Raw genomic sequence first — 13,304 nt, forward strand, 5'->3', positions numbered from 1 at the left:
TGTCCCTGTAGCCCCTAGGTAGAGGGACAGCCAGGGAGGCTCTGTGCACTGCCTCCGGCCCAAGTGCTGGCTCTACAGCTCCTATTGGCCAGGAACCACAGCCAATGGGAGCTATGGGGGTGGCGCCTGTGGACGTGGGCAGCATGCAGAGCTGCCTGGCTATGCCTCTGCCGAGGGGCAACAGGGACATGCTGGCCGCTTCCAGGAGCTGCTTGAGGTAAGAGCTGCCTGGAGCCTGTACCCCCACAACCTCCTGCTCCAGCCCAGAATCCCCTCATTTCTGGCCCCACCCTGGAGCCTGTGTAACAGCGACAGACCCTGGTTGTCAGCGAGCGGGATTGAACTGGGGAACTCTAGAGCTTAGTGCATGAGCCTCTACTGCATGAACTAAAATTGAACTGGCTGCTAGCTAAGGCTGTACAGCAGACTCATTTAACTCTCTCTCTAAGTGGTCTCAGTGCCAATAGATGGGACAGAACACCACACCCAGGAGGTGTATGTGTTACACCTGCACCCCCAGCCGGAACCCTCACTCCCTCCTGCACCCCAACCCCCTGCCTCAGCCCGGAGCCCCCTCCCACATTCCAAACTCCACATTTCTGGCCCCACCTTGGAGCCCGCAGCCAGAGCCCTCATCCTTTCCTGCACCCCAACCTGCTGCTTCAGCCCAATGAAAATGAGTGAGTGAGCAAGGGTGGGCGAGAGCAAGCGACGGAGGGAACGGGGATGGAGTGAGTGGGGATTGGCCCTCGGAGAAGGGGTAGGCCGGGGTGTTCAGTTTTCTGCAATCAGAAAGTTGGCAACCCTGTGTCAGTGAAGAGCTCCAGTGACATTTTCCCCCTTACCCCCAACAATTCTGCACTGTCATATGATGTCCCCGCGCTTGACCTCGTTTTAGGAATCACAGATTCTCTCCCCCAGGGTTTACCCCATCCTCAGACACTCCCACTCCCCACCTCTCGTTTTGGGTCCTGTGAGTGGGATGCAAGATCTCCTCCATGCTGATCAAACCAGGATGGCCCCCCCACAATGTAATCTGCGGGACCGGGGTAGGCAACAGCCTTTACCTGCATGTCTGTGTCATGGGATGGGAAGGCCACATGGGGGTGATTGTCCTGCAGGAGGTACCGGGTCCTGCCAGGAGAAGGCAGTCCCAAGGGACAGACTGGGCCCTATGAGGAGACAGGTGTCTTGTAGGAAAGACTGAGCCCTCTAACAGGGTGGGGGGTCCTTCAGGACGTATCTGACCCTACAGAGGAAAGGGGACAGGCTGGACCCTCCACCCCTAGGGTGGAGGTAGCTGGAGAGAGCAGGCCCCATGGGCTGGGTGGGGGCGTGGAGACCAGTTTCCTCCTTATTATGGGATGGGGAGCTGGGGAAAGGCGCGGGGACTGCAAGGACAGCATCTCCACCCCAGGCCTGGTCCCAAGGTCAATCCCACATCGGAGCCAGGGCTTGCCTAGCAGCGGTAACCTTGGCAACCCCAGCGGGGGCCGGCGAGAGCGCCATGTGCTCGCGAGATTTGCGGAACGACCTGTAGCAGCTCTCGCGATGCTAGCCGGGCCCCAAAGCGGGGAGGGGAGTTGAGTGTGACCCGCGAGTGCCGCTGCTTCTGCGGGGGGGAGGGAACAAGATGGCGTCGGAGGGCGAGTTGGGCAGGAAGTGGGATCGGTGTCTGGCCGACTCGGTCGTCAAGCTGGGTAAGGGGGGGTTGGGGCGCCGGGGAGAAGCGGGGGCACGGCAGCTGGGTCAGTCACGGGGTAGGCGGCGGCGGCCCAGGTACCCCGGCCGTGGGGCCTGAGTTAGGCCGGGGGGCGGAACCTGGGAGGTGGGTGGGTTTGTGGAGGCCGAGCCGGACCCTGGGCGGTCAGTGGAGTGGGGAGGGGGACCCGGGACCCTGGGTGGGTCCGTGGAGGGAGTGTGACTTACACAGGCCGGGTAGATCTAGGATCTGTGTCACTTCAGGAGATTGAGCCCCAGTTTCCTGCTCGGATGGTGACACGCAGCCTAGGGCCTGGGTAAGAACTGCAGGGCATGAAACAGCAGCAGTGCAGGGCGCTGCCAGTGGCTGGTGCTCATTTTCTGAAGTACGGCTAGGTAGCCACAGTATTCTTCTGCACCGCCTTCCTCCCAGGTGTTCCTTTAGTTGATACTTTTATCACCGTATCACAAGCGCCAGTGCAAAATGTGAGTTTGAAAGGTGACCTTGGTGAGATTGTGATGACAAGCAAGAGAGCTGTGCCTGAAAGCTGCAAGGTTTTCCATGTGGATCCCCAGTGCAGAATGGTTCTTTCTGTGCCAGCTGTATGCCTGCTTGTGCCTCTCTCTTTATTTCATACTCTTTCCCTGTTGATTCACTCATACTGGCTTTTGACCTCCTGGTGACTTCCTTTTTAAGATTGGCTTGTCTGTGAAAGACATGAAGATCTCCATTCCTATTGAGTACAAGACCCCCAAATAGTAGGCTGATTCTACTGAGGCTCCATGAGGCCCTGCTTTGCCATAAATCCTGTGTTTGCTCATTTCACTCAGGATGGGGAAACAGTTTTAAAAATCTGTTAACAGACTTCTGTCAACACATACATAAAACGTAACTTTTTTAAACAAAAGTTTTGATACTATCTTATATGCTGTTAGTTTTGAACCAGCAATGTACATGGTACAGGACTGTATATTCTGTAGTGTACATTCTATGAATAGCTTTGTCTAATGTCTGGATCTTGCTACACAAAGTCGCAAGTATTATTCTGAAACAAAGAAATCAAAGTAATGAAATACCTCAATTAGGATCTCATATCTACTAGTAGCACTTTACATCTAGATGGTGAATTATTTCAGTTTTTAGATTCCAACTCAAAAGCCTTTTTTGGTCCAGATACTGTTAATACGTCTTCTAGAGGTGTTAATATAATTACATATAAAAATACATTAAAGTATTATTTAGGTTGCAAAGTTGAGAACAGTAGGGTGTTGCGCACCTCCCCCCATGTAATTTCCTACTTTCTCTTTTATAGAAAGGGAAAAAAAAATAAAAACATTTTCTGGGCAATTATAACAACCACTCCTTTCCCCATGCATCAGGGGTAGGGTTTGAACTGTGAGCCTTCAGCATAGCTTGAACTACAGGACTAACTACATTAACTGGCTGCAGCAGAGGGCTGTTATACCAGGTGAGGGAAATGGGTCTCTGGGGCCACGTGCTGGGTCTAGAGCAGTGGTTCTCAGCCAGGGGTATATGTACCTCTGTGGGTACTCAGAGATCTTCCATGGGGTACTCAACTCGTCTAGATGAGTGTTTCTCAACCTGGGGGTCACGGAATGGCTTTGGGGGGTGGCAAGGAGGGCAATTGCCTGGGGCCCTGTAAAGCTAAGTTACATGCTTCAGCCCCGGGTGGCAGGGCTTTGGCTTCAGATAAGGCTCATAAGTGAAAAACAGGCTCAAGTATCACACTGAAATGTAAGTACGCTATTTATACTCCAGTTGATTTATTTTATAATTTTATGGCAAAAATGAGAAAGTAAGCAATTTTTCAGTAAGAGTGTGCTGTCACACTTTTTTTGTATTTTTATGTCTGATTTTGTAAGCAAGCACTTTTTAAGTGAGGTGAAACTTGGGGTATACAAGACAAATCACACTCTTGAAAGGGGTACAGTAGTCTGGAAAGGGTGAGAACCACTGGTCTAGAGTGTGACCAAGGGGGAACCTGATCCAGCTCTTCCCTCTCTCTCCGCCCCCCAACCGCCCCCCCCCTGCTTTCAGGAGGTATAGGGAACTTCTGCATTTGGTGGCCCTAGAGGTAGAGGGGAGGGATGGGCCACTGGAGCTATGTGTTCTGTTGTAGGGAAGCCTGGTTCTGTTCTCTCCCAACCTCCTGGAGAGGCTGCCTATTTCCAAGGTTCCCAGCATAGTTTCAGTTTCCTCAAAGAAAGACTGAAAAAATCTTTTATAATGGAAGGTATTAGGCAACCTAAATAGAGCTCACTACTAGCTCCTATAATAATTCCTTTGCACATGAGACTACAGTTAGTGATAAATACAAGAATACAATACAACAGATATTCCACTTCCTGCCAATCATTTTGTGAAGACCCATACGAATTTACTTCACAGGGATATATCTTTTGATTAAATCTAATTGTCAATATAAGATTAGTAGAGAAGAAATCTGTGTCTCATGGAATCCAGAGAGAAGACTTCTAAGTAAACCTACGGACAGAGAGGGCTGGATTATTATAACAGATAGATCATAAATACAGGAGAGTCTTCAATAAATAAGTGAGGAAGATTATTTTAAAGTAAATGTTGATTCCACTTTTAATTGAGATACTATTTTGAATAAGTATTTTGAAAGAGATTGAATTGATACGAAAACTTACTGATTCAAAATGTTAAGTTTCCAAGATGACCTGTTTTGTACTCATTACCTTAGGGCTTGTCTGCACTTACATGGGGATTGATGTGCAGCGATTGATGCATCGGTGGTCGATTTAGCAGGTCTTTGACCCACTAAATTGACCACAGATCGCTCTCCTGTCGACTCCTGTAGTCCACCAGATCGAGAAAAGTAAGGGGAATCGATGGGATAGAGTCTCCCGTTGACGCTGCGTTGTATGGGCCCCATGGTAAGTAGATCTAAGCTACATCGACTTGAATTATGCTATTCACGTAACTCAAATTGCGTAGCTTAGATCAACTTTTCCCTGTAGTGTAGACAAAGCCTAAGTCAAACACCACCATGGATGCACACATCATTGACTTTCCAGCTGAGGTGAAATTCTGGTCCCACCAAAGGCAACAGGAGTTTTGCCTTGACTTTATCAGGGACCGGATTTTATACCAGGTGGGCCTATACTTTCAGGCATGACTAGAACTGGTGCTTAAAGTTAGGTAGGTACATGTGTAAATAAATCTTGCTGAACTGGGGACTTATGGAGTTTTATTTAGCCAATTTTTATTTACTTTCTCTCTCTCTCTCTCTCTCTTTTCTATTGTTTGGAAGCAGTTATTTTGCTCATTTTGGTGGCACTTAATAGTACTGTTGTCAGAGTGCTGCAAAAAAAATCCTGAAAAGGTCTGTGAAACAGCCTTTTCCCAGTTCCCCCATTCTTCCTACCTCATTAATTTTGTCTGGTCATGACTCCTCAGTTATAACTTTCTCCTTTTAGAAGGATTATCTGATTAGTTTGATAACCAATCAGGAATTGTCTTGATAAACGCTTAGTTTGTTAAAAAGAAAAGGAGTACTTGTGGCACCTTAGAGACTAACACATTTATTTGAGCATAAGCTCACTTCATCATTGTTGAGTCTTTGAAGCCCTGATCCTCCAAACATGTGGTGTTAGCTTTAAGCATGTGTGAGTGCTGTCATTACAGTGGATGTGACTACTCTCATGCGTAAAGCTAAACACTTTGCATTTTCAAAGCCATGTAAGCACATTAAGCTCTGATTCTGCAAGTTGCTAAGCGCCTACAATTTCAAGAGAAGTAGTGTGTGGAGAGTACTCTGCATCTTGCAAGATTGGGTCCTGTCCCTTAAAACACAGCTTCTCAGGGGGGTAAGTATTATGTTCATTTTATAGATTAGAGGCAGAAAGGGAACTGCACAGAAAATGTTGCCCCAGGTGCTACAGCGAAGCAGTGACAGCTCTGGAAATATAAGTGGGGAGTTCCAGACCTATAGTAAGTTCAGTAGACCAAGGTGCCTCTTGAGATAATAGTTAAAAACCAGATTAATGTGCAGGGTTTTTTGTTATGATATAATCAGTATTTAGCCTTTATACTGTATATGATAAAATATTTGAAGCCTATTTTTATACAGTGTTGTCTGCTTTTTGGACAGTTGCTGATTCCGCAGTTTATTTCCTGGGACTCTTATTATGTCTTTTGTTTCAACCATTGTCCAAATTGCTGTCAATACATCTTGATAGCTAAGTAGTTGTAACAAGAGTGCTCAGCATAGACCAAAAAATATAAAATGGGAGGATGCTTTTTTTGTGTCTGAACAAATTAAGTGTAATCTTGGCTCTGTTAGATTGTGCCTTGGTGCATGTGTTTGTGACATGGTGCCAAAACCTTATTGCCGGAAATTTAACGGGAGCTAGAAGTATTACATTTCAGGATTGATACGTTCTTGGTCTTCATCTGTGTATGAGAATAAAATTAACAAATAGTCTTTGTCTTGGTAGGGTTTTCACTTATTTTAATCAGTGTTGGTTTTTTACTGGATATACATTATTTCAGGGATTAAATGTATTTCTGCAATCCAAAGAATGTTTGACAAATGTTTATCTTGTGTGTAATGTAAATAAAATCTGCAGTAAGCTGTAGAAAAATTACATGGTATCACTGAGAGAACTTTGACTAGAATTGATATCAAACTCATTAGTCCATCAGAGCTATGAATTGTAGCAGACTTAGTGTAAAAATCCTAAAGAGGACATCTTTCATGAAAATTGATATCTAGAATAGTATGTGTCACGTCTTAAAAAGTGAATAATCTTCAATAAGCAGTATAGTATTTATACACTGAATATATAATAAAATGATTACTTCACAATCATTTCATTATGTAGCTTTCTTACAAATCACATTAACTTCACTCTAGTTATCAAAATTCAACTTGTGGAAAATGGGCCTGCTGGAGTCTGTTTAGCAGAAATGTCTCCACTTCCATTCTGCTCTTTAGCTATTGCTGCCATCTGAGGGGTAGGGGAGCAGCTTGTAGCTTACTGTTAGGCAGGGTACATAAAATGAATGACTTAACAAATCCCAAGATTAAATAAATAGGTCCTTTAAAACCAATTAAAAAAAAAAATTCTAGTGTGGCAAGGAGACCAGAGAGAGGAAAAACAAAAGCTAAATGTGTAAGTTTAGGATATGTTTTTCTCGACTAATGATTATACTTGTTGCTGCCATTTGGATGGGTGGTCAAAAGAAACTGACAGTATTATAGGAAGATATTTTATCTGAAAGTTTGTGGAGGAGAAATGAAATGTAAAGCCTTGATGCTGAGGGTGGAAAATTTTGCCCATTTATAGTGCCAAAATATGCATTGCACCCATCTGGGAATGAGGGGGTTGAGGTGCTTAAAACCACTCTGAGATTTTTTTTTTTTTTTTTTTTGCATTAAAGTTGCTATGTTAGTAATACAGTATTAAAATGTAATGTTAAATATTAATGATGCAATATGCACTGAGAAAGCATAGGCATAGTACATGAGCCATCTAGCTTACTGATGCTTAATTGATAACTACTGAAAGTAGTGATGGATGTTCAGTGTAAAATGAATTGGTGGCCTTAGTCCAGTGCCTGATGCCCAGGTGCTGAATTCACAAACTATCACCAAAAGTGACATACTTGTTAGAAGTCCCTGCAGAGCTACCAAGGACTGGATGGACATGGGGACTAACTGACATTGCATTGTGGCTACCCATACTCTGTCAATGGAAGATTTCAACCTCCAGGGCTGTCAGCTGGTAAACTTTTTCCCTCCTGGTACTTCTCTGTTCACTAAATTCACTTATTTAAAAAATGCTGCGTGAGTAGCTTTTTTTAATTAAGAAAAACAAAATCGAGAAATCAAATGAATAATTCTCATTTGAAGATCAGATAATTTTGATAAAATATATGGGATACCATCAATTAATGGTGGGCTACCCAAAGTTTCTCTAGTTTCCTTTTGGTAGCCAATGGCTTCAGATTTCACAGTATTTAATATGATGATCCAAATTTAGATTGGAAATGCATGCTCAGGATAAGGTTAGTGTCCATTAATTGTGGAATCTATAAAAATATTTTGTTTTATTGCCAGAGATATTTTTCTAAGTGATGGTTAGGGGAAAAACAAATATTTTGGGTAGCTCTGTACAATTTTCCCATTTTACCTAATTCAAATGAAAGAAAATGAATCTTCTGAAGTCCTGGTTGTTGGAGAGTTTTCCAGGTTCTGTTGTCACAGGAAGCCGCAAATGTCAGTCTTTGAACAGTGGTGTACTGAACATAGGATGCAATTTTCATAAGTTGGAGTGGGGAGGAAGCCAACAGCAAATGTTGACGTGTCTTGATTAGTAAAGGTAAACTTTTGACTTATGGCTGGGGGTTTGCACAGCCAGTCCTCTGTCTTGTGTAGTTTGTCATGCTTTCCTCTACAGTTGTTTTGAGACAGCTTATTTGTAATTATACTGTATTGTTTTACTTGGAGATTAACTTCCTGGAATGATTCCAAGTAAACTGTCCAAAATATATATTTATACATTTCCTCTTGTACTTCAGTACTTTATTTTTGACTTTTGGGTTGCTACTCTGTCTGCATTTCATAATTTACTGTTATTTCTGCTTGTTTAGACTTTGTTTTTTTTCCATCACATTAGAACATATTTTCATTTTCAGTTTAGACAATGGTTTATTTGAAAGAGCAAAGAGTGTTGTAAAACTTTAGGTATATCTGCACAGGGCTTTAAAACCATGACTGAGTGTGATTTAAACTCAATTGTGACTGAAATTGATTGCAACACATTTTTGACAGACACTGGGGATAGGCCAAGGTAGAGATCTAGACTAGGACACTTCTCTCCCTCCCCCACCTTTAAATCTAGTTACAGCTCAAGTTAAGTCTGATTTACTGTGGCAAGCCAAACCGTGTTATAATCTGGGTTGCCTAAATCAATTCACCCCAGCCTGCAGAATGTCAAGAATATTTACCAGCCCACGCACACATTCTGCTTGCCTACACTTATTATGGGGGGAAGGGATTTTCCTGCTTATCAAGAGAAAAATATCTTTCAAATGTGTTAGTGTATGGAGGGGAGAAGAGGGAAATAAGATTTTGCAGGTCTTACTTTTAAAATGCAAAAGCACAACTTTAAAGAAGACGCCAAATTAAAATTTTAAGTGGTTGAATTTATGGGCAACCGGATTATGCACAGAAAGACACTAGCACCTTCAGGTTCTACGTAGAGTAAAATAGCGGTAAACTTTTTGCAGGCAGAGGAGGGAGACTTCATAACTGATACATTTAAAGCCTTCTCTGTTGGAGTATTTGAGAAGTTACAATGAAGAGAACTTGCAATAAGCAAATAATTCACCTAAGGTATGAACCAAAAACAGTGTTGCCCTTTGTCTGTGTTCAGTGATGTACTGCGAAAATAGACCTCAAATCCAAGTGTCTAACATTTTAATGGACCTAATTTAAATGTAACCTGCCAGTCATGCTTGGTACTTTGAAAGCTATATCATGACTGTTCAGTATAATTAATTAAATCAGTTCAAAACCCTGAAGCAGGTTTCTTTTAGACAGAACTGACTGTATCAGAGGAAAATGTATGTCGGGGCTTTCACTCATTTTTCAAATTAAATTGCCAGTGGTTGAAAAAAGTATTTAACCAAATAGTTCCTTGCAATACAAGGTGCATTGACAAGCCTAACATCATATTTGCTTGTTTTTTTAACTCAACTTTGATACTGGTGTAACCATAGAAATATAAAATGTCAGTTTTTTCCCAAACCAAACTGCCTTTATAAAATCAGCAAAACTGAAAATGGAGGCCATTTTGTTGACTTCATGACTCCTGTGCACTATCATATTGAGATTCCTCTTGGCTGCTTTGGCAGCCTCTCTGCATTTGAGCTGGTTGACCTGAACTGCTACTGTCTTCAGAGACTTGAATGCTAATACCTGTTACGAATCTTAATAAGTTTGCATGATCCCACTTATGTTTTTTGTTTAGACACTATATTTTCCTGCCACCAGTATTTTTAATACACACATGCTCCAGTCTCTTCCTCCTAATGCTTTTCCTCCCAGTTTGCAAGTCTTTATATTCCCCCTTTTGACCCCATTAGTCATCCCAATAAATTCTTTCATTACTCTTGACTTTCAGCAACAGAAATGTGCCTTGAGGGAAGGTATAAGAATGCTCCGTCTTTTCCCCATCAGAATGGGGAAATACTCTAATGGTGTGTGAAATTAAGATGTGCCACATGATCTGTGTTGCCTTGAATCAGTTGCGCACTTGTGTGCGATGTGTTTGAAACATAAATACTTAAAAACAAAGAAGACGTCAGTAGAACATGCTTGGTGAAATCCTGGCCCATTGAAGTAAATGGGAGCTTTGCCACTGATTTCAGTGGATCAGGATTGCACCTGCTGTTTCTAATATGTTAACTTCTGGCTTTACCAAGATTGTCTGGCCTCTTTAAAGGGAGAAGAACTTAGGTAGTTTGAATTCAAACCATTGCAGTATGTTACTTATGTATGACAGTTGCAAAATGAAACCAAAAAGAAATACATTTGTCAGTTTCATTTCTTTATATTGTCAACGTTTATTTTCCAAACTGAGTGAATTGTGAGAAGAGAACTAGATCTTTATTCTTTTACTTTAAATATAAGGAGTTTTAAGTGACATTTAAAACTGTTCTAAATGATTGTTAACCTGAATTTATGCATTTAAGATTATATGAGAAACATCACTTAATCAATTAATTTTTATTAATTAATAGGCTGAAAATGCCATAGCTACTTCCAATATGAAATTAGAGAATTGTGGAATGTATAAATGGTAATATTTAGTCATGCAGTTAGAATGTCAACACATATGGCAAAAGCTCTTGCTTGAAACTATATTACAGGGGTTTTTAAAAGGACATGTGAACTTTTTCATCCAAGTTATGTCATGAACTATTACTGTGACTAAGGATGGGGAGGTAAATACAGTGTCTTTTGCTTCTTTTGTACTGTTGATTAAACTCTATATCAAAGACTTCTAGGTAATGTGTATTTATTCTGAATGACAATAATTGCTGAAAGATTGGCAGATTTTCTTCACTTTGACAAAAGGGTACTAGTTTGAACAACTGTTTCTTATTGTTGATGTTCTCAGGAACATTTAAAACAGCAAAGGTCCCTCTTTGAAACTGTAGTATAAAGGATTTTCAAATGATTAAGTGAGGTAAATGATTTAAACGCTATAATCCATTTGTCACTAAGAAGTAACCCTGGGAAAGCTGCTGGTTTCTTGGCTTCTATTTCAGATGACTCTGTTGAAATCCATTATTTGGAGGATATTGTACTATTTCAACATATGCCTGTACATGACCAAGCTGTGGCCTAAAAACTCATAAATAACCCACCCTGACTATAGTGGTAATATTAATTTCCTTCTAATCCTCTGTTTGTTTCGACATCTGAGCATGAAATGCCTCTAATCTTCATTTCATAATGTTTTATGAGAGAAAAAAGGCACTTTAGCTTCTGCAGCAGCTGAAATGTGATTTCTCTTGGCTCGCATCATCTTGTCTGTTTTTGTATATTGAGGGTAAAATCTCAAACTGGTTCTAGTGTCAGCCTATTCTGTAGTCTGAATGATGTTCAGTAAGATTAATTGTCTGTATTGCAGTGTCAGCTATTATTGGTAATCCTTCCTATGGTCATGAATGGGGTTGATTCTGTGTATTTACTTGTAAAAACTTTATTGACCTTTCTGAAAACTGGACTTGTTACACAACTTTTTATGTAGTGCACATATGTAATATGTAATAGTTTACAGCTTTAAAGCACACAAAGTACGGCTTTAGGATAAAGACCCTGTTCAATTTTTATTCCACTGAATGGTTCTTCTAAATACTGTCCAGAAACATGTTTCGCCAAGTGGATATAGTTTTGGTAGATTTGAAAACCTGTTAGCTCTGCCCTTATAATTATTGTTGCATAATTCTCTAGAATTTTAGTTTATGAAATTGAATGCAAACTTGGAAGGTAAACTAAAGATCCTTCTGAAATATAAATGTTAGAACACTGTCCTATGGAGAATCTGTTAGCTGTATACAGAATGGTGTACTGTAGGTTTGAGAGCTCACTGTTTTCATGCCAGCGTCTCCCATTGTGCCGTATAAACGTAAAGGGCTTGCGCAACTTCTTTAAATAAAAAGTGCTAACTTGCCTTTTCAATTTTTTTTAATTTATTTTTTGCTGCTTGATTTCAAATGTCATCTTGCATGTTAGCTATCATTTGGAGTAAAAGCCTTGTAAAAACTGTCTTTAGCTGTATCTGGATTTCTTGTATTGCCGCCTTGTCTTGTGCAAGGACTCTAACATGTTTTCCTCCCCCCCCCCTTTTAAATTTTATTTTAAGGAAATCAGCAATGATTTTTACTACTGCCTTGGATAACTACAGAAAAATTACTTTAATCAAATTTCAAAACCTCATTGGAAAGTACTTGAACGTTTAAACTGCCTGTTGATATGAGCGGGGCAGTTGTGTAATCTCTCGGGGCTGCCATTTTAATAATAGCAACAGGAAGTGCAACTTGATATCCTTCAGGATAGAAAGATCAGAGACAGGTTTCACACTCTTGATCCACAGGATACTGCTCTGACAGAGGTGTAGTATATGAATATATATATATACAATAAGGGCCTAATCTGTCTTCCATCAAAGTCAATGGGAACATCAGTGGGATTAGGATTGGGCCCTAAACCAAAAATCCCTGGAAAAATAATCAAACTCAAATGTAGAAAATTCCTGTTTTTCCCCCAGCTCAGATTTTCCTGTCCTGATATACAACAAGCTGACTAAGCTGCTTCCTTTGTAATGTCTTCATAATCAAAATTTAGACAATGTAATAATAATTTAAAAAATCAGCTAATTAGAAACTTTTTAGAGTACTGCATATTTCCTTATGTCTGTCTCTAGTTTCCTCATATGTGTAAGTCATCAGAGTCCTTGGCAAAGGCACAGATAAAGACTAGTATCAAATACTGCTTTCGTTACCCTTCGTGGACAAAACTCTGTCCTTAGTTACACATGGGCACGCCTATAACCTTATTGCCTTAAATAGAGTTGCATGTGTGTAACAACCTTTTTAGGTTTCAGAATAGCAACCGTGTTAGTCTGTATCCGCAAAAAGGTTAAGGAGTACTTGTGGCACCTTAGAGACTAACAAATTTATTTAAGCATAAGTTTTCTTGGGCTACAGCTCACTTCAGTGGCACTGAATGCATCCAATGAAGTGAGCTGTAGCCCACAAAAGCTTGTGCTCAAATAAATTTGTTAGTCTCTAAGGTGCTACAAGTACTCCTTAACCTTTTTAGGTATGTTCTTGTTTAGAGGCTAGAAATATTTGACATTTACCTATAAACTACTGCTATGTGGTATTGTCCTTAGGGTGTAAAGGGTCAAATTTATCTTGTAAAAAGTGACCTACACAGTTAGTGAAATCTTAGTCACTCCATATTTCTGTGCTGACTCCCCCCCCCCCCCCAACCAACCATCTGGGTTGAACTCAATTTTCAGTGTAGCTTGACAAT

General features: G+C 41.1%; 1 protein-coding gene across 1 annotated transcript in view; it reads left to right on the top strand.

The window, feature by feature from the left end:
* Window positions 1-1,548: 1,548 nt before the first annotated feature.
* Window positions 1,549-13,304, top strand: part of MICOS10 (mitochondrial contact site and cristae organizing system subunit 10) — a 28,347-nt gene continuing 16,591 nt past the window's right edge. The window contains exon 1 of the mRNA XM_084651795.1: window positions 1,549-1,700. Coding sequence (XP_084507921.1) covers window positions 1,634-1,700 — 67 coding nt within the window. The 5' untranslated portion in view covers window positions 1,549-1,633. The remainder of the gene's footprint in view (window positions 1,701-13,304) is intronic.

The sequence above is a fragment of the Lepidochelys olivacea genome (assembly GCF_965140295.1).
Source record: "Lepidochelys olivacea isolate rLepOli2 genome assembly, chromosome: 18".
In the NCBI taxonomy this organism is placed as follows: domain Eukaryota; kingdom Metazoa; phylum Chordata; order Testudines; family Cheloniidae; genus Lepidochelys; species Lepidochelys olivacea.